Source organism: Phoca vitulina, unplaced genomic scaffold (genome assembly GCF_004348235.1).
Source record: "Phoca vitulina isolate PV1807 unplaced genomic scaffold, GSC_HSeal_1.0 scaffold96, whole genome shotgun sequence".
NCBI lineage: Eukaryota > Metazoa > Chordata > Mammalia > Carnivora > Phocidae > Phoca > Phoca vitulina.
Genome location: NW_022589799.1, coordinates 2,538,707 through 2,564,256, shown reverse-complemented (window position 1 = coordinate 2,564,256; position 25,550 = coordinate 2,538,707). Strand labels below are relative to the sequence as shown.

General features: G+C 43.7%; 4 protein-coding genes across 4 annotated transcripts; 1 reads left to right on the top strand and 3 right to left on the bottom strand.

The window, feature by feature from the left end:
* Positions 1-5,935: 5,935 nt before the first annotated feature.
* LOC116627298 (39S ribosomal protein L11, mitochondrial-like) lies at positions 5,936-6,677 on the bottom strand. The gene has a single exon (XM_032397044.1). It carries the CDS (start codon positions 6,595-6,597, stop codon positions 6,022-6,024), a length of 576 nt encoding a protein of 191 aa, XP_032252935.1. The 5' UTR covers positions 6,598-6,677; the 3' UTR covers positions 5,936-6,021.
* Positions 6,678-14,359: 7,682 nt separating this feature from the next.
* On the bottom strand, positions 14,360-15,170 carry LOC116627302 (histone H2B type 2-E). Its single transcript, XM_032397048.1, has one exon. The coding sequence runs from the start codon at positions 15,133-15,135 to the stop codon at positions 14,755-14,757; it is 381 nt and encodes a 126-aa protein (XP_032252939.1). The 5' UTR covers positions 15,136-15,170; the 3' UTR covers positions 14,360-14,754.
* A 239-nt stretch (positions 15,171-15,409) lies between these two features.
* LOC116627301 (histone H2A type 2-C) lies at positions 15,410-15,867 on the top strand. The gene has a single exon (XM_032397047.1). The coding sequence runs from the start codon at positions 15,462-15,464 to the stop codon at positions 15,849-15,851; it is 390 nt and encodes a 129-aa protein (XP_032252938.1). The 5' UTR covers positions 15,410-15,461; the 3' UTR covers positions 15,852-15,867.
* A 123-nt stretch (positions 15,868-15,990) lies between these two features.
* On the bottom strand, positions 15,991-16,455 carry LOC116627300 (histone H2A type 2-B). Its single transcript, XM_032397046.1, has one exon. The coding sequence runs from the start codon at positions 16,399-16,401 to the stop codon at positions 16,009-16,011; it is 393 nt and encodes a 130-aa protein (XP_032252937.1). The 5' UTR covers positions 16,402-16,455; the 3' UTR covers positions 15,991-16,008.
* Between the last annotated feature and the right edge of the window lie 9,095 nt (positions 16,456-25,550).

Sequence of the window (25,550 nt, the reverse complement as noted above, 5' to 3'; positions counted from 1 at the left end):
TGGCCTTCTTCCCCATGTCTCTGTGTCCAACTTTCCCACTCCTTTCTCTTGTCCCACCCTAAAATGCAGCAGGATTTCATCTGAAGATCCTTAATTACATCTGCAAAGACTCTATTTCTAAATAAGGTCATATTCTGAGCTTCCAGGTAGACATGACTTTTGCAGATGCTGAGCTTGGAGCCTCTTAGGAGGCCCTTCTGGAAGCAGGCCCAGACTTCCCATGATTTTCTGTCTCCAGGTACCCCTGCACTCTCCATCTCCAAAAGGCCCTTCTGTCCGTCAGTTATACCTGAGTATAAACCAAGAGGAACAGATTGCATTTTTACTACTTGTGTCCGAACAGTGTGAGGGTCAGAAGGGACTCTGTGTCTCCACTTAGGGAACTCCAGGCTTCAGAGCAGTACACAGAGAGTCCTGTGGCCCTTGGCTAGATACCTGCTGTAACCAGGAGAAGGCCTGAACTGTCTGGGCAATGAGGCAACTATTCCCCAGATTCACTTGTCTGGGAAAAACTGGAAGAGAAAAAGACATGGAGCTAGAATAAGGGCTCAGTGTTGCAGTTTGAATATCTGTAAAATAGTGACAGCAAATGTATATGCCTCATAGGATTACCATAGGGATAAAATGAGATAAATACAGTCCATGCAAAGTACTTAGGGCAGAATCTCAACATGGCAATACATTAATAATTATTAGTCATTTCATTATGATAAACACTAATGATACAAGTCCTAGATCTTTACCTTGGGAAACTCACAATCATGATGTAGAAAGACTAACACACAGGAAACAGTATATTATATAATCTCTAGATGAGTAGCAGTTAGAGATTCTTCTATATTGTGACCCAGAAAATAAGTATATTTGGGTTCCTGGGTGTTTCATGAATTACAAAAGCCTTTCCCTTATGTCCTCTCATTTGATTCCACAAGAACCCTGGGAAGGAAGTAGGGCTTTTCACTCCTGTTTTACACATAGGGGAAATTTCCGGTGAAGATGAGACCCCTGGGGATATGGATCATCCAGCTAAAAAGTGACCAGGATGGAATTTGAGCCCAGGTTTTATGTTTTACTTTTCTTTTGTATTAGGTTCAGGATTTCAGGGGAAAGTGATACACACATAGATACAAATAATATCAATATTTGTACTGTAGGGGAGAGAAAATAATTTTCCCTCTACCCTTCTGCATTCTTAGCTGAGACTCCCATAATAAAAGACAGATTAACAGGAGAAAATCAAACAGAAGTTTATTAACATGCATACCTCATGGATACAGGGGAGATGCCCAGGAAAAAATAAGTAACTCCCCAGGGTAGCTTGGAATTCAGACTTAAATACCATCTTAATAGTGAAAGGGGAGGGGGCCTGGAGGCCTCTTAGTGGAGAGTAAATGCCTTTTAGGAAAGATGAACAGGCCCTTAGAAGAATACATGGGAGGTATGATAGTTTCTGACAAAGTCTGTCTGGCTGTGGGGTCCACTTCTCCTGTGATAAGGGGCAATCTTCCCTGCTTGATGAAATTCCCAGGGAAGAGATTTATGACAACTGAGTTCTTTTTGGAGGGTCTGCCTTTAGGCAAGTGGGGGGTGGGGGTGGTCAGAGAAAGTCTGTCCTTTCTGTTTTTCAAGTGCCTACAGCTCAAAATAGTCAATATGCCAAAGTAGCATATATTGGGGGAATATGTTCTGTGACCCTTCAGTATAGTAGAACAAACTTCTCTTGACCTCAACCCACAGTAAGAAATACATTTTCCATTGCCTTCTAGTCACATTCACATAAGAATACAAATTGCAACTAGTTTCACAAAATGATACTATTTGTGATCTACTCCATTTTATGCTTCTTAAAAAAGGGAAAAGTAAAAAGGCAATCTCTATCAAGTAAATTGACTTCATAACCCACTAAAGGGTTACAACTTATAGTTAGGAAAACACTGGTTAGAGGAAACTACAAAGAATAAAGTAAAAATCATCTTACTTACTTTTAAAGTCTTAATATTTCTCTGAACATGCCCCCTGAATCTCTCTGTGCTTGCACATAACCTATGCCTGTCTTTGTAGGGAGGTGATACCCACCTCAGTAGCTAGGGTGGAAGGCCTACTGTGGTAGAAGACAAAGGGAAAGGCAGGTTGAGCTCTGTGGGAGCTGAGAGGGAAAGGGTCATTCCAGCTGAGCAAATAAGGGTGGTGATAGTTTGAGCTGGGTTCTAAAGAATATTTAGGATTTGAAACATGTTTAGATTGGGGGCGAGGGGAAGGCGGTGTAATCCAGGCAGAAGAGACAGTCAAAGATGGAAGAGCCGTTGCGGGGCCACGTGCAGCTTGGGCAAAGGGCAGTGATGAGAAGGGAGCTGTCAGGGGCACCTGGCTGGCTCAGTCAGTGGAGCATGCGACAAGATCTTTATTTTTTAAGATCTAGTTATTTATTAGAGAGAGAGAGACAGAGAGAGAAAGCAGGGGGAGGAACAGAGGGAGAGACGGAATCCTGAAGCCGACTCCACTCTGAGCGCAGAGCCCCACACGGGGCTCCATCCCAGAACCCTGAGATCATGACCTGAGCCGAAATCAAGTTGGCTGCTTAACTGACTGAACCACCCAGGCACCCCTGAGCATGTGACTCTTGATTTCAGGGTTGTGAGTTTGAGCCCCATGTTGGATGTAGAAATTAATAAAAAAAAAAAAAATCTTGGAAAAAGAAAAGGTGAGCTTTTGGTACCAAGGACTCAATGCCAAAATAGGAAGGGGCTAGGTTTTATTCTATGAACGATGTTGGAACAAAGGATATGAATAGGCAATATACAGGGGAACAAACACAAAAGCTATCAAACTCATGTAAAGATGCTTGAACTCATTAACAATCAAAGAAACAAAAATGAAAACAATGAGATATCACTTAACACCAGAGAGAGTGGAAAAACTCAGAAAGTTGGATGACCCAAGGGTTGGCCTGGAAGTGGGCTCAGAGGAGTGCTGATGCCACGGTGTTGGAAGTCTGGAACAACTATTCTGGAGGGCAGCCTGGTACTCTTCAATTAAGAATAAACAGATCCAGGGGGCGCCTGGGTGGCTCAGTTGGTTAAGCAACTGCCTTCGGCTCAGGTCATGATCCTGGAGTCCCTGGATTGAGTCCCGCATCGGGCTCCCTGCTTGGCGAGGAGCCTGCTTCTCCCTCTAACCCTCCCCCGTCTCATGTACTCTTTCTCTCTCTCATTCTCGCTCTCTCAAATAAATAAATAAATCTTTAAAAAAAAAAAAAAAGAAAAAGAATAAAAAGATCCGGGGCGCCTGGGTGGCTCAGTCAGTTAGGTGTCCGACTCTTGATTTGGGGTCAGGTCATGATCTCAAGGTGGTGAGACTGAGCCTGCAATGGGCTCCGCGCTCAGTGGGGAGTCTGCTTGGGATTCTCTCCCTCTCCCTCTGTCCTTCCCCCTCTCACTCGCTCACCTTCTCTCTCTAAAATAAATAAAGTCTTAAAAAAAAAAAAAAAGAAAAGAATAAACAGATCCTAATAACCAGAGTTGTGTTCCTGGATTTTTTTCCAAAAGATATATAGGTCTGTAAGAGAAATGTACAGCAATGCTCCTTGCAGCATTTTTTGTGTTGGGGAAATGGAGCAAACCTGGGTGTTTGTTACTGAGAGTGAGGAGATAAAGTGTGATGTTGGCTCTTTGTGAAGTTTAAATGCAGCAGTTCAGTCAACACATTGAATGTTCACATCACAACACGGATGGCAGAATGCGGGTTGAGCTTTGTGGGAGTTGAGCAGGAAAGGCCAATTTTTAAAATAAGGTTAGAGAAGGGGGAAAGTAAACAAAGAATATGATATAAAACAGGATCCCACTTATGTACAGTCTCAGAAAGTAGAAATTAACTAGAACCGAGAAAGTAAAAACATGTTCGGGAATTCGTCAGGCTGGGAGAACAGAGATAGAACTAGCCAAAGAGTTAGCAGAAAACATCTCTCCCAGCACATGCTGCACCTATGGAGGCACGAGCCCTTCTTTGAGTGACCACTGCTTCTCGTATTCACTGAGAAACCTATTCTAAAAATCACAGACAACCAGAACCTTCACTGTTTGAAAGCACATCAGCAAGAATGAAATATCCCCCTCCTGCCAAGAGGACCCAAATCACTTTGACACTGAGAATCAGCCTTGATCTTCAACCCAGGTACAAAACTACAATAAGAGGTTTCTAAACACAACATTCCACCTTTATCTTAACTTTGTGGTTTCCAAGGAAACAGGATCCTGGACGCACTTCAAAGCCTAATTCTGATGTCCATCCTTTCACAAAGCCCTGCTTTGCTTTAAGCCCAACAAAACTCTACACTCCAGGCTTCCCCACAACCTACATTAACTCTATTTTTTCCTTTGTTTGGTAAGACACATCACAGTTTCTTTGGTATGCGTTCTCCCTCTTTCAAAACTAGTTTTCAATTTCAAAATAAACCTGGTTTGTTAGACTAAGTGGTGGTTGTGGCTTGATTCAGAGAGGATTTTTTTTTCTTAGAGTTGCTATACTTTATTTCAGCATTCCTACATTTTTGGTTATTTCTAATATTGTTAGAAACATTAGTGTTATAAGTGCTGCATCAATATCTTGCTTCTTTGACATTAGTAGTACAGTATAATGTCTGAAAGGAGACTCTGGCTTTTAATCCTGGCTTAGCCACTTCCCAACCATATGACTGAACCATGTTACTTAACCTCTCTGTGATTCCATCTCCACATCTGTACAATGGAAATAATGATGTTTAGGAGGATAAACTGAGTTAATCCATGTAAAGTGTTTAAAACATCGTCTGGCACCAAGGAAGAATACATAAGCAATCGAAAAATATATATGCATTCTAGTTTACCTTGGCATCTATTTAGTTAGCAGTAAAGCATGTTCTGCAGCTTTTTAGTTTTTGTTTTGAAATAATGATAATAGAATAATAGAATAGATATAGAATAATATATCTATAGAATAATAATAATAATAGAATAAGGAAGTTGCCAAAATAGTACAAAGAGTACTCTTCACTCAGCTTCTCCCAATGGTGACAAGTTATATATCTGTAATACAATATCAAAACCAGGAAATTGACACTGGTACATTATTAGCTAATATACAGGCCTTAATCACTGCTCACAAGTTTTTAAACCTGCATTCATTCATGTGCGTGTGTGCATGTAATTCTATGCAACTTTAGTCCATGTATAAACTTGCGTAACCACCACCACAATCGAGATGCAGATCTGTTTAGTCATCTCAAAAGAACTTCCCAGTGTCTTCCCAACCACCTCCCATCTTGCCATATAAATGAAATATATAGTATGCAAGGATAATTATTTTTTAATGCCTAGAAAGCAATACACTTTTTGCAAGAACACAGAGAAGGAAAATTGGAATGATTGTCTGCAAGGGAGTAAAGAATGAACATACAAAGGAATAATAAATAAATGGGGGCAATGGTTCTACTAAATGTATATAGCAAATATAGTAATAGATCCTCAGATTATGTGTGATTTGCAAATTTTAGAAAAATATGAGTAAAATTTAGGAGCATCAATTTATCCTGCATGTCTCAGTCAGAATAAAGATAAGAAGGTCAGAATCACCTTCCCCAAATATTGCTCTTGACTTGCCCAGTAACCCGCACCAACTGTCCAGGACCAGCTCTTCATACTCTCTTCTCCTAATTTCACACCCGTCCGTGACCGAGTCCTCCTTGAAGAGCCTGACTGGCTCTCCTGGTCTGACTGAGGACCGAATCTCTCACCGAGACCTCATCAGCGAGGTTGACTAGTCAGGAAAATCACTTCAGAGCATAACTCTTTTTTGCGGGGGGGAGTGTGACAAAAGGTTGTTTATTTAAGCTTGATCTCTTGAGACTGTCATACATGTAAAAATATATAATTTAAAGTCAGGGAAATAATAATCAGCTTGGTGTTGCCTCCCTTCTGCCCCTTTGGTACAGCTTTTCCAACTGGCCTCCATTCCAGTTTCAAAATCCTGGAGTGTGGGGGACAGGGGTCACTTCTTGGCAGCTTCTGCCTGCACTACCAAATCTGCCTCTTTCTGGGCAGCCAGGAATGCGGCTCGCTCCTTCTGGAAAGCTGCCAGCTCTTCTGAACTGAGGTCCTTCACCACACGAATGCCCAGGGAACAGGCAGAGCCAATGACGGAGCGAACCACAGAGGACAGGGGCGCATCCTGCAGGGCGAAGGCCTCATCCTGGGCTTTAACTCGGGTGATCTCATACACATGCTTCAAGGTCACCAGGCCTGCCACTTCCTTCCCTGTCTGCCGGGCCCTCTTCTCAATCCCAGCAGCTGCTTTCAGGAAGTAGGAAACAGTGGGTTGTCCAATTTTGATTTCAAATGTCCTGTCAGGCTTCACAGAAATCTTGGTGGGCAAAGGAATGCCTTCTTTGATGTCCTTTGTCTTCTCGTTGAACTCCCTGCAGAACTGGTTGATGGAAACACCTCTTTGACCCAGGATGGGACTAGAGGGGGCCTGGATGGCCTGGCCTGCCCACACGATGGTCCGGATTACGCCGTCAGCCTCAGGCTTCCTGAGGGCCCGAGTGGCCCGATTCAGCTTCGACATGACGCAGGGTTCCTGGCCTTAGTTCACCTCAAGGCGACAGACAGCAAGAGCGACCCAGAGCATAACTCTTTTAAAGTTGATGTTCACAATTTTTTTAAAGGCATATTGCTTTCTTTTTTTTTAAGATTTTATTTATTTATTCGACAGAGAGAGCAAGTATGCACAAGCAGGGGGATGGGCAGAAGGAGAGAGAGAAGCAGACTCCCCGCTGAGCAGGGAGCCCGATGTGGGGCTCAACCCCAGGACTCCAGGATCATGACCTGAGCCAAAGGCAGACGCTTAACCGACTGAGCCACCCAGGCACCCCATTGTTCACCATTTTTTAAATGATTGTATTTTTCATAAGATTGGGACTGCGGAGTCCCATTCCCTGCACCAGAGGTCCACACATAAACCCCAGGGGTGTCTGGGGTCCGTTGCTGCTGTCTAGATTGAGTTCTGGTTATCTTGTTGAAGATTTTTTAAACTGTTTTTCAGAATTAACTAAAATGAACTGAGGGTCTTCTAGGTGCCAAGCAGTAGGATAGGTATTTGAGGGACGCCTGGGTGGCTCAGTCAGTTAAGTGTCTGTCTTCGACTCAGGTCATGATCCCAGAGTCCTGGGACCGAGTCCCACATTGAATCCCACATCGGGCTCCTTGCTCAGCGGGGAGTCTGCTTCTCCCTCTGCCTGCCCCTCCCCCTGCTTATGCTCTCTCACACACAAATAAACAAATAAATAAAATCTTTAAAAAAAAAAAGGATAGGTATTTGAAACATATTATTTTCACCAAAAATATTCTCACAGCATTGGGGCTTTTTTTTTTTTCTTTAAGGCCCAAATAACCTCTGCTAAAAATGATTGCAAGCATACATTGATCAAAAATTCAAATGATATTGAAAGACATAAAGAAAAAGTAAGGGGGCACCTGGGTGGCTCAGTTGGTTAAGCGACTGCCTTTGGCTCAGGTCATGATCCTGGAGTCCAGGGATCGAGTCCCACATCAGGCTCCCTGCTCAGCGGGGAGTCTGCTTCTCCCTCTGACCCTCCCCCCTCTCATGCTTTCTCTCTCTCATTCTCTGTCTCTCAAATAAATAAATAAAATCTTTTAAAAAAAAAAAAGTAAAAGTAAAAGCCTCCTTCTGGCCTAACCAAACTCTTCTCCTTATCGGTAGCCACTCTTATTAGTTTTATTATGTGAAATTCCAGAAAAATGTTTCCTTCACGTATGCATGCATACACACCAATACACATGCACCCTTTTTATTTACATCAAAAAGAGACCCTCCCTATCACTTTCTTTTCACCTGCTAAGATATTTAAGTAGTTTCTAAGTGTTTAATATTAAAAATAATACTGCTTTCTCTTTATTGAATCATTCTAGCTAATAAATTAAGGAGTATTAGAATATCATTTTGCAGCTCCTAATGAATTACAGGATCTAAGCATTAAGCATCAACAGATGTTATCACAGAAAGGGAAGCAGTCAGACACTGTGTGTCTCCTGATAGAAAGAAAAAAAAAAATAGCACCACTTATGTAGCAGTCTTGCCAGGGAGTGAAAAAGTGAACCTAAATCTAATCAAGCTTCTGTTCCCTTTACTCCATCTATTTCTACAGGAAATGTAGAGGGACAGGCAATCATGATAAACTACACCACAGGGAAGCCGTCAGCAAAATCCCAATTGGAAAACTCTACAGAAAAAACAACCCAGTCTCTTCAACAAAGAAGCTACAAGAAAAAAAGAGATGAATGGCAAACTTATTAGAGTTGAAAGACATGTCAACCAACCATTATGTATAGAACTTATTTGGATTCAGATTAGAACAAAGCATTTTTTAAACCTGTGACATGTAGGTTAATTTTAATACCAACTAGATATTTGATGAATTAAGGAAATATTGTTAATTATTTTCGATGTGACTTGCTATTGTGGTCCTTATCTTTTAGAGATATATAAAGCAATATTTGTGGATGAAATAATATGGTATCTGGGATCTGCTTCAAAATGATACAGGATGGACAGTCTTAAGTTTGATAATTGATGAAGTTGGATAACAGGTACCTTGCCTCTGTGTATATGTTTTAATTTCTCAATTATCAAGAATGAAAAATACAGGCATGCCTGGGTGGCTCAGTCTGTTGAGCATCTCAGTGTATAAGACTGCCCCATTTCCCTAGCCCTAACCAGCACTGGGCATTAGCAAACCTTTACATTTGACCAATTATGAATCTCACAGTCCCCTCAGAATCTCATGGCCCCACCGAGCACCGTGGTGGCTGGTTATCAACCTGGAAGGCCTGATGCAGCCATTTCAATGTTCAGGGCAGCCCTGTTGCAGTGATCGGATACTCATTTGAGGATCAAGGTGCCATCGGCCCCAAAAGGTGCTTGAGTGGACCTAGACCCTGTGGCCTCTGAGACTGACTTTTCTGTTTTCAATGATGCCATTCGGCTCCTTTCTGTCTCCATAGTCACGTTAGCCTAGAAGCTAATAGGGTTCTCTCAAGTCTGTTTCCATCGGTCTGGTCTAATCTGGCAAGGTCTGGCTCTGCCTGCCAGTGTCACCTCATGTTACTGCACTTTCCTCCTTGCCCTCTAAACACCACCCAGACTAGACTTCTTGCAGGTCCTTCTACCTCTCTGGGCCTGCTGTCTTTTGCTTTCCTCCAGGCCTGTGCCTGTGCCACCCCCTGCCTGGACCACTCTCCCTTCCCATCCGCCTCAGGTCTCATCCTAACATCCCTTCCTCCCAGAGGCCTTCCTCACCCACACCAATGTCAAGTTAGGCCTCCCTCCATTGCACTCTCTGTGTCAGCACTTAGCCCATCTTAACACTTGTCACACTTTATTATGGTCACTGCTTTAGTATCTGACTTCCCTCCTAGCTACTAAAAGTCCACGAAGTCAGAAGCCACTCTGTTCTGTTGAACCTTGTATCTTCACTGCCCAGCAGATTGCCTGATATCTAACAGATACTCAAATTATTGAATGAAAAAATGAAGTAATGGTATCTTAGGGGTTAGAGAAGAGGAATGGTCCTAGAGAGCCTTTCTTATAGAACTTAACAATATCAAATAGATACTTAAAACATTTACAAAATTAGTAGATACAGATTTTCCATCACCCATGTGAATGATTAAACCTAGTCTCCCCAGGCACAGGGATAGTCTCCCAGTTAAGGATCACTTAACTGAGACCTAAACAGAACTGGCCCTCACGCTTACTCTCTGTGCCAGAATTTCTGATTAGCCATATTGTGAGCTATGTTAGCAGGGCTCCCCCAGACCACACTGCGGAGCCAAATATGGTATGAAAATTGCTGATTAAGGGGCGCCTGGGTGGCTCAGTCGTTAAGCGTCTGCCTTCGGCTCAGGTCATGGTCCCAGGGACCTGGGATCGAGCCCCACATCGGGCTCCCTGCTCTGCGGGGAGCCTGCTTCTCCCTCTCCCACTCCCCCTGCTTGTGTTCCCTCTCTCACTGTGTCTCTCTCTGTCAAATAAATAAATAAATAAATCTTAAAAAAAAAAAAAGAAAAAAGAAAATTGCTGATTAAGTTTTACATTTTTTGTATTATTTCTTTTTTTTTCTTTTGAAGGCCAAACTGAGGCAGTGAGGCAGGCCACTGGAGGTTTATGAGCAGGTGGGTGATGAGGTCAGATCTGTGCTTGGAAGGTCACTCTAACAGCAGAACATGGAAGGGATTCGAGAGGTGTGAGCCTAGGAGAGGGGAGGTGTAACCCTAACACTTTCTCCCACTTGAATAGAATAGGTATCTGTGTATAGGTCTCATGTCTCATCTGAGTTCCTTCCCAACTGAGGGCAAAAAGTTTATCATGTTCATCTGTGGAACTATCACGACACAAAATTAGAAATTAATTAAATTAAATTAAATTAAATTAAATTAATTAAAAAGTGGAAGGACTGGAAACGACTATCCATCAAGTGAATGGGGGGCGCCGGGGTGGCTCAGTCAGTTAAGCGGCTGCCTTCAGCTCAGGTCATGATCCCAGGGTCCTGGGATGGAGTCCCTCATTGGGCTCCCTGCTCAGCGGAGAGCCTGCTTCTCCCTCTGCCCCTTTCCCTGCTCATGCTCTCCCTCTGTGTCTCTGAAATAAATAAATACTCTTTTTTTAAAAAAAAGGGATTTGAGTGAAAGAAGCCAAACACAAACAATACACTGTACGATTCCATTTACATAAAACTTTAGAAAATGCAAACTATCTCTAATGTCATAAAGCAAACCAGCGGTTGCCTGAGGGCAGGGATGGGGGCAAAGGAGGACATTGGTGAAGGGGGCAGAGAGAAGAATTATGAAGTGGCACTAGGAAACTCTGGGGTGGGTTGATGGATATGTTCATTATTTTGAGTATAGTGATGTTTTCATTGGTATGTATGTACGTCAAAACTTAGCAAATTATACTTTAAACATGTGCAGTTTATTGTATGCCAGTTATAACACAATAAAGCTGTTTTTTAAAAAAGTGCGGGTGGGTATGGTAGAGAAATGAAGGCAGAAGTGTCATTTGAGCTATAAGATATGGCTTTGGCTTGAAAGAAAGCTCTGGGGTGCCTGGGTGGCTCAGTTGGTTAAGCGACTGCCTTCAGCTCAGATCATGATCCTGGAGTCCCAGGATCGAGCCCCGCATCGAGCCCCGCATTGAGCCCCGCATCGGGCTCCCTGCTCAGCAGGGAGTCTGCTTCTCCCTCTGACCCTCCCCCCTCTCATGCTCTCTCTCTCTCAAATAAATAAATAATCTTAAAAAAAAAAAAGAAAGAAAGAAAGCTCTGGCCAAGCCAGAAGGAGGTGGCAGTCCCAGTCCAGACCCGAGCAGATGGGCTTAGTGGGAGGTGAGCAGACCCTTTTGCGTAGAGCAGAAAACCCACCTAACCCTATAACCCTATAAGGGAGCAGTAGGAAATAGACCTATAGAAGGAGGGAGAGGCAGATGTTGGAGAGCTTTGAATATCAAGCTTGTTTTTGTTTTTGTTTTTTTTTAGGGGCCGGTGGAGAGGGGCAGAGGGAAAGGGAGACAGACAGAGAATCTTAAGCAGGCTCTGCGCTGGGCGTCCTGGGCTTGATCTCACAAACCCTGACATCATGACCTGAGCAGAAATCAAGAGTTAGACGCTTAACCGATGGAGCCACCCAGGTGCCCCTGAATATCAAGCTTTTTAAAAGTGTACATTGGATTGCAGTTCCATCACTTACTTCTTCAATGATCCTGCACAAGTTAACTTCTCTAAGACTGTTTCCTCCATCTATAAAATAAGGATCATAATATCGGAACCTACTTCCACGGTGGCTGTGAAGAAGAGATGAGGCGATGCAGGTAAAACACTCAGCAGAGGGCCCTGTAAACAGTTAAGTGCTCAATAAGTAGAAGGAATTATTATTATAACAATTACTGTTATTAACCCCAACATAAGCAAATGTATACAGATGTTTGAGCAGGAGGAAGTGATCAAAGAAGTTCTTTAGGAGGATTAAATTCACCATCACTAATTAGCTCCCCTCCAGAGTTAAAATTCCAAATTCATCTCTTCCCCCTTCCCCACTCTATAACTTCCTTCCTAGTAAACACCGTGCCCAGACGGAGCCTGAAACCAGTAACCAAGACTCTCTCATATTAGTGAAGGGATTCCAACTGGTAAGCAAGTTGAGGTATGGCCTCTGGGTTGGAGAACCAGAACCCCCCCAATCCCACCCCCAAGGATTTCAGCCACCACCATCGTCACCACCATAGATTTATATACAGGGTTCACCCTAAAGAGAATAAAGCAGGTGATATTCCTTTTAATTTTAAAGCCTAGACAGTTTCCCCCCAAACTCCAAGGAGGGGTCCAGGTTTTCAGAGATTGACCCTGATCTAAGAGTTTATTCTCTGGAGTCTCTGAGGAGAAGCCTCTCTGTGCCTCAGTTTCCTCATCTATAAAATGGGAGATAATAATGGTGACTATTTCATGAGGTTCTTGTGAGGATTAAATGAGTCAATATGTGTAAAGGGCCTAGACCATTGTCTGGTCCATACTAAGTCTATAGGTGTTAAACTTTTTTAAGGACTTCATTTCTTCTATCTTGTTGATAATGCTTCTTATTTATGGTCATGTCTTTTTAAGTGACTAGGGATTAACAGTGTCCCCATAACAAGCTACTTCAGCCCCAGTGCACCTCTTGGGTAGAAGTAAGTTTGGCCAATGGCTTATAAATATTCATTCTCCAAATCAGAGGCAACCAGCTTTTCCACAGACCCAGCAGTGGTTTTATCTAACTTCATTTAATGAGAAAATACATGGCAGATAAAAAGAATCCAGCCAAGCTTTTAAATTAACGGGTAATTTTATTAATAACAATAGCATCTACACACATTTGAAAACACACATGTAGGAAACATAAGATTAATTCAGTTTATAATAATGTCTGGAGTCCATTTGGATTCATGAAACCCTTAGGATCAACTCCAGGACCCCTTAGCCAAAAGCAGAATTGAACAACTGATCAGACCCATCAGTGTCTTCATCAGCAAAATCAAGGCTTAGACAGAAAGAGTGAACATTTTGTAATTACATAAAATAAAACTAAAATGCAATTGTCTGCGCATTTGAGGATACAAAGGTGGACAATGTGAGCTGCATGACCAGTGAACCAATCCCTTTGCTTTTCTCAACCTCTGGGTTGTAAAGGGGGTTATTTAACCTTGCCTGTCTTACAGGGTCTATCTTTTCAAGGCCTCCTGATAAGTGAGAAGGTGAGTGTAAATTAAAAGCTCATCTCCATGGGGAACAGAGGATCAGGATGGAGATGGTGGGTGTCAGAAAAGGAGATGGGAAGAGGATCTTTCCAGTGACCAATGCTCTGAATTTAAAGAAAATCCAAAAGAGGTTACACTACAAGAAGCATAAAGGGAAAACCAACCACCACCACCACCTCCTTTTTGGTGCACAAAAAGAATCTTAACCCGGGCCTCCTTAGAGCTATTGCCCTCAAGTGACCCCAGATTGACTTGGCCAAAGAGCTCCAAAAACATTTCCGTTTTCCTGTCTTCACGCGTATCTAATGGAAATGAATGGCACGCATCCATCCAGGAAGCGATTAAGAAAGGGATAGCGTGGGAAAATTAATTCGACCATTTTAATTCAGTAAGTATTTAAGTGTCCATTATGTGCCAGGCAGACTGGCGCTGACTGTATTTAGCAGAAAATCAGACCAGCAAAGTCTGTTAAGGGCTTGAGGAGAAAGACCATAAATACGAAAATAAACGAACCAACTTCTGACAGCTGCTAGGAGGAAGAGAAAACAATGAGACCAGGTGATAGGCAGGAACGAGAAACGCAAATTCCTGAGTGGGACTTGGGAAGGTCTCGGAGAGGTGACTTTTGAGCCCAGCCCTAAATGACCAGCGCCTTGCAGTGACCCAAGGCCGGGGCGTTCCAAGAAGAGAGAATTAAATGCAAAAACGATCCACAAACCGAGAAATAATAGGGATTTGAAAGCCCCAAAGGGAGCGGCGGAAACCAGAACCTACGAATTCCGAAGCGGGCGCGTGATTTTGAATATTCATGTCGTCCAATCAGGGAAAGGCTAGGACCCGGCAGCGCAGGCCCCGCCCTCAGTGCCCAGACCGCTGGTATCCACAGGAGGCCACACCGCAGGGCAGAAGTGGTGACTGGGCACCCCGGCAGCTGCCAAACGCTCGGGAGAATTCTTCAGGGCTCTGACGCAATGTTCCCGGGACCCGGGTTTAGTTGTCCTGGGGTCCTTTCTTAAGTGAGGATGACCGAAATCACTCATTTCGTTTTAGAACACCGATGAAACATACACCCAACAAAGTCACCAGGACACAATAGTCTGGGGACGGAAGGGGAAAAGCAGATTTTCAATATCCTAATTCGAAAAGGACTTGTAGGAAAACTAAGCAGCACAGTTAAGACGCGCCCTAGATTAAAAAGCAGAGCCAGTCACGCGCCAGGAATCTCAAGTAGGAAAGGCTTAAAAAGCTACGTGTGCCATCTTCGATGATCTTTCACAAGTAGAGTTACTTACTTTGTGAGATCAAGTGAGGGGAAAATAAGTGAACAAAGCTCTTTTCTGGTGATTAAGTGGGTGGCTCTGAAAAGAGCCTTTGGAGTCAAGCGACCGGCGACTCATGCGAGCGCCGTGTCCCGGCAGGGACTCACTTGGAGCTGGTGTACTTGGTGACCGCCTTGGTGCCCTCGGACACGGCGTGCTTGGCCAGCTCGCCGGGCAGCAGCAGGCGCACGGCCGTCTGGATCTCCCGAGACGTGATGGTCGAGCGCTTGTTGTAATGCGCCAGGCGGGAGGCCTCGCCGGCGATGCGCTCGAAGATGTCGTTGACGAAGGAGTTCATGATGCCCATGGCCTTGGACGAGATGCCGGTGTCGGGGTGCACCTGCTTGAGCACCTTGTACACGTAGATGGAGTAACTCTCCTTGCGGCTGCGCTTACGCTTCTTGCCGTCCTTCTTCTGGGCTTTGGTGACAGCCTTTTTCGAGCCCTTTTTGGGCGCGGGAGCTGACTTTGCCGGTTCAGGCATTGTAGAACACCTCCCTCGTTAGCAAAGAAAAGAAGTGCGAGAATGGGCGGGCCTGATCCTTTTATAACCACCGTATGCAAATTAGGGCTCCAAAAGCCCTTCGTTCCCATTGGGCCTTGTAGGGACCTTGCGTTATCAGTAATCACTACGTAACAACACCTACTCTTGGCCTCATTGGCCAGTTCTGGAGCCAATTTAGGACCAATGAAAAACTCGTTCCTGACCCCACCCCTAGCAAAGCTTATAAAAGCTTTTCAATCGCTGATCTTTCAATCCTGTTTTGTTGTGAGGTTTTGAGCTTAGGTGTTTTAGCCTCACCTTCAATCATGTCCGGTCGCGGAAAGCAGGGAGGCAAGGCTCGCGCCAAGGCCAAGTCGCGCTCGTCCCGCGCCGGCCTGCAGTTCCCGGTGGGCCGAGTGCACCGCCTGCTGCGCAAGGGCAACTACGCCGAGCGGGTGGGGGCCGGCGCGCCGGTGTACATGGCGGCGGTGCTGGAGTACCTGACGGCGGAAATCCTGGAGCTGGCGGGGAACGCGGCCCGAGACAACAAGAAGACGCGCATCATCCCCCGCCACCTCCAGCTGGCCATCCGCAACGACGAGGAGCTGAACAAGCTGTTGGGCAAAGTCACCATCGCCCAGGGCGGCGTTCTGCCCAACATCCAGGCCGTTCTCTTACCAAAGAAAACTGAAAGCCACAAAGCCAAAAGTAAATAAAACCCTGATAAGCCAAAGACCAAAGGCTCTTTTTAGAGCCACCCAAGTTTTCAAAAAAAGAGCTAATGCGCTATTTCGTTATCAGCCCCTCAATTGACATTTTGGTGGCTCTTAAAAGAGCCTTTGGGGTTAGTGGGGATGGTCTCGACCCTTCTAATTACTTGTTCTTGCCAGGCTTGTGACTCTCCGTTTTCTTGGGCAACAAGACCGCCTGGATATTGGGCAAGACGCCGCCCTGGGCAATGGTGACCCCCCCAAGTAACTTGTTGAGCTCTTCGTCATTTCTCACGGCTAGCTGCAAATGGCGAGGGATGATGCGCGTCTTCTTGTTGTCTCGGGCCGCGTTCCCCGCCAGCTCCAGGATTTCCGCCGTCAGGTACTCCAGGACCGCCGCCATGTACACCGGCGCGCCGGCCCCCACCCGCTCGGCGTAGTTGCCCTTGCGCAGCAGGCGGTGCACTCGGCCCACCGGGAACTGCAGGCCGGCGCGGGACGAGCGCGACTTGGCCTTGGCGCGGGCCTTGCCTCCCTGCTTTCCGCGTCCTGACATTACGGCCAAAAATGCAGTTACAGCTTCTTATTCAAGGAGAAGGAAGTGGAAAGGATAACCAATTTGGTGTAATTTATAAGAGCTACCGGGAGGGGTGAAGGGAAGTAGCCCAATCAGACAGCCAATAGGAAAGCAGAAAGCAGCTTCTTCGTTTGCATCCTGCATTACGAGGAAATGACGGATTTCGTAAGTACCTACCAATCGCTGGGAGCCACATTAAAGCCCCTTATTTGCATGCCAGGATTTTTAAAGAAAGAAGGCTTTCGGACCAAACGCTGTTTTGTTTCGCCTTTTACTGAATGGCATATTTTGTTTCCAGCTTAGAGAAGGGCGGGGCGGGGGGGGGGTGTCTTTTTCTTTTCCAGTTCACAGCTAGAAGGGAAATCCTAAGAAGGATCCAAAAGGCCTGCAGAGGGCCTCCAGCAGAAGCAGAGTTGCTCCCACTCAAGGGTAGGGATTCTGAAGCCGATTATCCCCTTGAGCCTTAAGTTACCCTCCAAGTCCCGCCTTTTCGGTCTCTTCACAGCCAGACTTCCAAAAGAATGTTATTAAGGCCGCCCGCTTTCTCTGCAATTTAGTCGTGGCCTTCGGTGTGGCTTCGCCCCACCCCCAGCCGCCTACGCTCTTCGGAATCCACTGTAACCAAGGACCGGTTTAGATTTGTCTTCCTTCTCTCGACCTCCAGGAGGCATCCGATACCGCCTTGAAACTTGCTCCCTTGGCTTTCAAAATGTCCTCCGACTTTCCTCCTCCCGCTCCTTTTCCTCTACTCGTCCCTGCGATCCCGTGTCTGTCTGGTCTCTGCCTCCTACCCAACACCCCCCTCCATCCTTCACTCTTCCCGAGGAGTCTTCCCACTTCCGTGCTTTCAATTATACACATCCAGATTTGCTCCGGAAGCTCAGACCCTGACACCAAACTGCTTACTGGGTACTTCAACCCATTTATCCCAACAATGCGACCTATCCAAACGCGAACTTATCTAAAAGACCTCCAGTCGCCTCTGTTTGCTCTCTTTCCCTCAATTACAACCTAAGCCGGAATCTACACTTACCTGCATCTCAACAGCATATCCGGTCACTTCCCTAACGTCTCTTCAGCCTTTTCTCCGTGCTCCTGTCTGCCTCCTCATCGCTCTCTTAGACTTCAGCAACAGCCCTGCGGACTTGTTTTCCTTCATCCTCCAATTGCCTTCTGGAGAAATCTTTCCTGAAAATTTTGTTCCTTTCTCCTCAGTTTCCCAACCTGGAGTGTTCTACACCCCTCACACCATTTGCACCCTCTCCTGAGTATCCCATAAGGACAGGAAGTAGAATACTATAGAGAAAAGAGTAGACTTAAATCCTATTCCTTGAGCCCATTTCTGATGTTCTCTCTTTCATCCTCACCTTTATTGAACTGACCTTTATCAAGTACCTGTTACCTACCAGGCAATGGGGATATAGGTTGCTGAAACTAGAAAATAGAGGAAATCTAAACTCTGGAAGTTAAAATCAGCTATCTGTAGACATTATCCCTGGTAAGAATGCTGGTATAGATTTGTGAAACACCCAAGCTCAATCAAAGGCTATGGGAGTGTTTTTTCAATAGCAGAATGTACCTGAAGGTGATTCTAACCCTATCAGCTATATCACTGCAGAAGATGCCTGTGTTAATAGAAAGATGTGGTCCACATAGAGCCTAAACAGGGCAATTACAGTTGGAATGTGTTGTTTCTCCAGCACTAAGAATGTATATTATATGTCTGCTAGACACAAAGGTTTGGGCTATTATAGAAGGGTCCTTGGTTGTGAAAACATCAGCCTTTTCTCACAATCTGGGTGAAACAGTTCTGAAGACTGTCTAACTCTCTTAGCTCAGATTCTGGGCTCAACCACTTTCCAATTATTCTACTTCAAGATAAAAATATGAGACTGAGAAGGGATGAGCCAGTTATGAGAAGATATATCACTAGAGGGTAATGAACTTGCATTCTAGACTATTCATAAGTTTCTTGTGTGTTTTGTTAGTGTGAGTCTCTCCCCATTAAGCCAGTACACTCTGGAAGTTCTGATAGTGTCAACTTTTCAGACCTACAGGGTCTGAACCCAAACATCGGGGACCCCACCACAACTCTGGCACCTTGAGAGTTCCTGCTTGAGGGGGCAGCTGACCTCCCCCTCTCTTTGACCTCTGATCTCTTTTTTACTTCTATCACAGTGACCCTGTGCTATTAGGAAAGGTGAAGGGCAAAGACATTATATGATGTAGATGTGATTGTTTGTATCACAGATAAGGAAAGTGAGGCTCAGAGAAGCTAAAGCACTTGCTGAAGGTGACACAGCTATTTACTAAGACATGATTAGAACTCAGGTCTGCCTGACTCAAAAATTGTGCTCTTCATCACTGCATTCACCCTGCTTCACTCACTAGATGTTGAGTGAAAAAAAATCCCAGTTGCCTTTTTGTTAAAGGAAGTAAGACCCAGCCTGTTTGTGATGGTGTACTACTTTTACGGATGGCCTGCTCTATTTCATATTTTTATTAACTTACACAGCCTCCCTTTCTTCCTCTATTAAAGAGAGGAAGAGAATGAGAGAAAATTAGATTTAGTGTTTTAGATTCCATCCAGTTGTAAAAGCTTATTAGATAAGTCTAGAATAGGCCAATATCCTACAAATTATACCAGGTTCAATTACTATCTATTGCTCCCTGGAGCTCTTTTCCCAGCATTCTTACCAGAGCTATTAAAATATGAAATAGAGCAGGCCATCCGTAAAAGTAGTACACCATCACAAACAGGCTGGGTCTTACTTCCTTTAACAAAAAGGCAACTGGGATTTTTAATTTTTTTTAACATTTTCTTTTTTTTTAAAGATTTTATTTATTTATTTGAGAGATAGTGAGAGAGAGCACAAACAGGAGAGGGAGAAGCAGGTTCCCTGCGAGCTGAGAGCCCAACGTGGGGCTCGATCCCAGGACCCTGAGATCATGACCCGAGCTGAAGGCACCCAGGCGCCCTGCAACTGGGATTTTTAAACCAAGGCAACTGAGTCCCTTCCCAGGCAATCTAGTTAACCAAACATTATTTTGCCTTCTCGCCCCATTCCACCATTCTAACCATAGTCCTCTCTCTTCCCCCCCCCACCTCTCTCTTCCCCCCACCCCTTGCTGCATACCATTCAAGCAAGGCCTTTCCACAGTTACCTGCCATTGCACATACAGTGGCCTTTGGCTAGAATGCTTCATCCTCCTCTTGACCTGGCAGAATCCTCCTCATCCTTCCAGTTTCAGCCCAGATATCACCAGCTCCTTCATGAAGTCTTCCCTTCTCACACACACACAGCCCCAGTGTACCCACTTCTCTGTTCAGATCCTGCTGGTAGCACTTACTCTGTACTGCGCTTTCACTTTGCTCTCACTTCCTTTCTGTGACCACCTCAAGGGAGAGACTGTGTCTTTTTGAATCTGAGTCCTTAATTCCTTCTACCTGGCTCTTAATAGGGTAATTAAATGTTTTTGACTTGAATAAATGGCATTAACACTCTTAGGGAATTAGTGTCTTCTTTTCAATAATCTTTCTCTTTACTCAACAACCACTCTCCAAATGCCGACTACAAACAGTAGACGGCGACAGCCAGAGTGATAGAAGATATACTAAAAGCTCGTCAATTAAACAAAAATAATATAGCCAACCGTAATAGAGTTGTTAGAATAAATGAGAATAAACGTAAAGAACCTAGCATGGAGCCTGGAACCTGAGAGGGCCCAAAGCTGTATTAGGAGGCTGAAATGCTTAATGGTTAAGAGCCCAAATTCCACAGCCTGACTCTGCATTGTTTACCAGATCTGTGACCATGGGCAAATTACCTAACCTCTAAAGGTCTCTGCTTCCTCACTGGTAAAGCAAAAGTTATAACAGTGGCTACTTCATGGGGTTGTTGTAAAAATTAAAAGAGTTCATAAATGTAAAACATTTAGAATAGTACCTAGCACCAACATAATAGGGGCATTCCAAAAACGCTTTGAACCAATTTGTCATTTCAAAAATAAACATTAGGTTTATCAGATGACCTAGCAATTCCACTCCTGGATATACAGCAAACAGAAGTGAATGTCTGCATGCAATAAAAAGCATGTACCAGAATGTGGTATATTCATATCCTGCCATACCACACAATGAAATGAGCAAATTGCTGCCACGCCCATGGATGAATCTCACAGACAATGTTGAGTGAAAGAATGCAAACACAAATGAATTCATGCTACGTGATTCTTTTTATATGAAGTTTAAAAATGGGCAAAACTAATCTATGGTGATAGAAGTTAGAATAATTGTTACCTGGGGCAGGGTGGTGTTGACCTCCCTGGAGCCTTCAAGGTGCTGGGAATTTTCTGTATCTTGATGTGGATGTATTCATATGTAGAATTAAACTGTACACTTAAGATTTATAAATTCCTTATGTGTAAAATTATACATCAATAAGCACAAATTAAGTTTTCCAAGAACAAATATTGAAGTAATCATCATGTAGGGAAAATGAGTATTTTGTTGGACATCCCAATCCTCATGTCACAGATTAGTGTTTGTTTTTTGTTTTAATTACACATGAGGTGGCCACCATAATCTCTTGGTGTTAAAGCCTCTAAAAGCCTCAATCTGGCCATGACAAACCTTCACTACATAGTAGGTATCTTTATGACTATGTTTATATTAGAAACAAAGACATTAAGCTTGCCTTATGGAGTTTGCAATTTACAAAGATTTTGTTCGTTTTTGCAACAGAAATAATAATGTCATCAGCCCTCTCTTCATACATTAGTTCACATATCTATCCAATACATTTAATTGAACATCCCGGTATGTCAACACTGACCTTGACATAACACATTTAGAACATCATGAATATAGGGGCAGAGGTGGCTCAGTCGGTTAAGCGTCCAACTCTTGATTTCTGCTCAGGTCATAATCTCAGGGTTCTGAGATCGAGCCCCAAGTCAGGCTCATGCTAGGTGTGGAGCCTGCTTAAGATTCTCTCCTTGTGCCCCTCCGCCCCACTCTCGTGCTCTAAGAAAAAAAATAATAATAAAATAATTTTTAAAAAGAACATAATGAATATATTCCCTCTGCCCAGATCTCTCCACATGGTTAGTTCTCCCTAGTCATTCAAATCTCTGTTTAAACCACCTCCCTAGCAAGGCCTTCTTCAACCACAGCCTCTCATCATTCCCCATCAGTCACTGGATTAGCAAGCTGCAAAGCCCTGACCAAAAACAAGTCCTATAGATTCCATCTCTTTAGCAGCATTCTGATCAATTGACTGCTCTCTAGCCCATCTCCTGCCTTCACTCAGATTATCTTTTACAAGATTACTGCCAACGGCTTTTCTACTCTTCCTGTTCCTCTAATACATTCTTCTACATTCTTCTGGAAAATTGGATTCTTTCTCATCATACACCCTCTCCCGATGTGATTCCACCACCCTTACCCACTTTCCCACCCACCTATCCAAGATAATCTCATTCCATCTTCAATAACCGCTGCTTCAAATACACTTCTCAGATGCTAAAATTAATAGACAAAAACTTAATGAGAAACAGGATAATACATAGTTTCAAAGTATCACCCACAATTACAAATGGAAAAAGAATAATTTTACAATGGTGAAACCTGAAAGATAGCACTTTACTAAATGATCAGAATTATCACCAGCAATGAGATATATCAAGTTATATGCCCACTAGTATGGTTTGCTGAAAAGGACTCAATATCACTTCTGCAGTATTCCTGCCAAAAATGCGTATCCTAAGTCTGAATCATAGAAAAATACTAGAAAAACCCAAATTGAGGGACATCACAAAATAAATGGTCTGTACTCTCCAATAATGTCAGAGTCATAAGAGACAAAGACTAAGGAACTATTTCTGATTAACAGAGACCAAAGAAGGCACCTGGGTGGCTCAGTTGTTAAGCACCTGCCTTTGGCTCAGGTCATGATCTCAGGATCCTGGGATCGAGTCCCACATTGGGCTCACTGCTCAGTGGGGAGTCTGCTTCTCCTTCTATCGCTCCCCCCTCCCATTCTCTTTCATTCTCTCTTTCTCTCTCTCAGATAAATAACTAAAATCTTTAAAAAAAGAAAAAGAGACCAAAGAGACATAACAACTGAATACCACATGTGATCCTGGATTGGATCCTGAACCAGAAAATTTTTTTTTCATTTTATACAAAAGAGATGCTAGTGGGGAAATTAACAAATTTTGAGTAAGAACTGTACATTAGATAATAGTACTGTATCAGTGTCAATTTCCAGAGTTTGACAATTGTGGTTATGTGAGAAATGTCTTTTTTTTTTTTTTTGAAACGAAATACACATTAGTAAATATAAGAGTTCTTCAGAGAGGGTCGGTTGCCTGGGTGGCTCAGTTGGTTAAGTGTCTGACTCTTGATTTCAGCTCAGGTCATGATCTCAGGGTTGTGAGATTGAGCCCCTCAACAGGCTCTGCACTGGGCATGGAGCCTGCTTAAGACTCTCTCTCCCTCTCTCCCCGACTTAAAAAAAAAGGAGTTCTCCAGAGAAAGACGCATAGGATATATATGGAGAGAGAGAGAAGGATCTATTATAAGGAATTGGCTCACATGATTGTCGAGGCTGACAAGTCCCAAGATCTGCCAGGTGAGTCAGCAAGCTGGAAACCCCGGAAAGCTGATGAAGACCTGCAAACAAAGAGAACCAATGCTACTGTTCCAGTCTGAGGGCCAGCGGGTGGGGACCCAGGAAGAGTCGGTGTTTCAGTTTGAGTCCAAAGGCAGGAAAAAAGCCAATGTCCCAGGTCAAAGGCACCCAGGCAGGAAAGAACTCTCTTTTTCAAGGAGGACCAGCCTTTTTGTTCTATTCAGGCCTTTGACTGACTGATGAGGCCCACCCACATCAAGAAGGGCAATCTACTTTGCCGATTTAAATGTTAATCTCATCCCAAAACACTCTTACAAAAAAAACCCAGAATAATGTTTGACCAAATATCTGGGCACCCAATAGCCCAATCAAATTAACCACTGCAGCTGCTTAGAGGTAAATGGGGCTTTATCTCTGAAACTTATTCTCAGAGGGGTCAGAAAACAATTATGTGTAGATAGATACATAGAAATAAAGCAAACATGATGAAATGTTAACATTTGGATAATCTGCGGATCAGGATGAGGGCTTACATATTGGAAAAACTCAATTTTTCACCTGTGTCAGGGAATACCTCAGTTCAGTCTGTCTCCTGTGGGTTTCTTCCCTGTGAGTCTCCTTTACTAGTCACATAAAACACTTCACTTCCAAATGTGTGGTTTTTCCCCACACCAAACAATTTTCTGCAACACCAGCTGGGTGGCCTACAATTTAATTCAGTTCTGACACCATCTACCCAGAGATAGCATCACATCCCACAGGTCACAGGGCTCAGTCCCACAGCACTGCCCCCCCCCCCCCCCCCCCCCCACAGACACCAGCTGTGAGCCCAGGTAGTCTGTCACCAGTGCTCCTGACCAACTGACTATAAATTAGGGTTCCAATGACCCCCTCCTTTGGGTTCTATTAATTTGCTAGAGCAGCTCACAGACCTCAAGGAAACATTTTACTTAAACGTTTACCAGTTTATTATAAAAGGATATGACAAAGGATACAGATGAACACCCAGATGGAAGAGCAAGGGCGAGGTATGTGGGAGGGGGCTCTCCAGCACGCCACTCTCCCAGTACCTCCACATGCTTGCCAACCCAGAAGCTCCCCAAACTCCATACTTGGGATCTTACGGAAACTTCATCACATAGGCATGATGGATCATTAACTTCATTTTCAGCCCCTCACCCTTCTCAAGAGAATGGGGGCAGGACTGGAAATTCCAAGCTTCTAATCATGGCTTGGTCTTTCTGGTGACCAGCCCTCATGCAGGAGCCCCCCCGCCCAGACTTGCCTTATTAGAACAAAAGACACTCCTATCACCCATGAAATTGCAAGGGTTGCAGGAGCACTGTGTCAGCAACTGGGGTCAAAGACCAATATTAGAACAAGAGATGCTTCCAGTGTTCTTATAACTTAGGATCTTACAAGGTTTTTAGGAGTTCTATGCCAGGAACCTGGGCCAGAGACCAATATATATTTCTATTATCTTACAGGGATATATAGGAATTCTTTGTACCATTTTTAGGATTTCTATAACTCTGAAAGTATTTCAGAAGAAAAAGTTAGTAATAAAATACACACGCACATAGAACCATATATCCAACTCGATATCTCTTCTAAGATACCATAAAGACACTTCAGACTCAAGGCCCAAACTGAATTGGGCACCTAATCTTCCCCTTCACCACCCTTCAAACTGGGTCTTCTTCCAGTATTCCATATCTTACAGAACAAATGCCATCCATCCAGATGTACAAACCTGATAGTCATCCTTGACACTTCCCCACCCATAACTAACCTATCACCACATCCTGTGGATTTTACCCTCCTAATACGTATCTTGTAGCCACCATTTCTCTCCACCTTCACCTCCACTGCCACCACCTGGGTCCAAGTCATCATCATCTCTCACGGAGCCTGCTACAAGTAACCTCCCATCTGGCCTCCCTGCTTTCACTCATACCTCTCTGACAATTCACACTGCAGCCAGCCATCTTTGCAAAATACAAATTTAAAGACAGCTTAATGCAATGCATGGTCCTTGACTGGCTTTCCAAAAATAAAAAGCTATAAAGGACACTAATGAGAAAACTGGGGAAATTTGAATATCAACTGTATATGAGATAATAATATTATATGAATGTTTAATGTCTTGGGTGTGGTAATGGTTATTGTGGTTATGTAAGAAAATGTCCTTGTTTTCAGAAGATATATGTTGAAGTCAATAGCGGTACAATGTAAAGATTTTTGCAACTAACTCCCAAATGATTCAGCAAAAATAACAATTATTTTATTATTGTTATTATATACATAAAATGTCAAAGAGAGACAAAGCCAGTCTGGTAAAATGTTGTCAGTGAATCTAGATGAAGGGTAAATAGGGTGGTCAGTTTACTAATCTTGCAACTTTTCTGAAAGTTTAAAAAAAATTTTTTTTAAGTGTTTTCTTTTTTTTTTTTTTTAAGATTTTATTTATTTATTTGTAAGAGACAGAGAGAG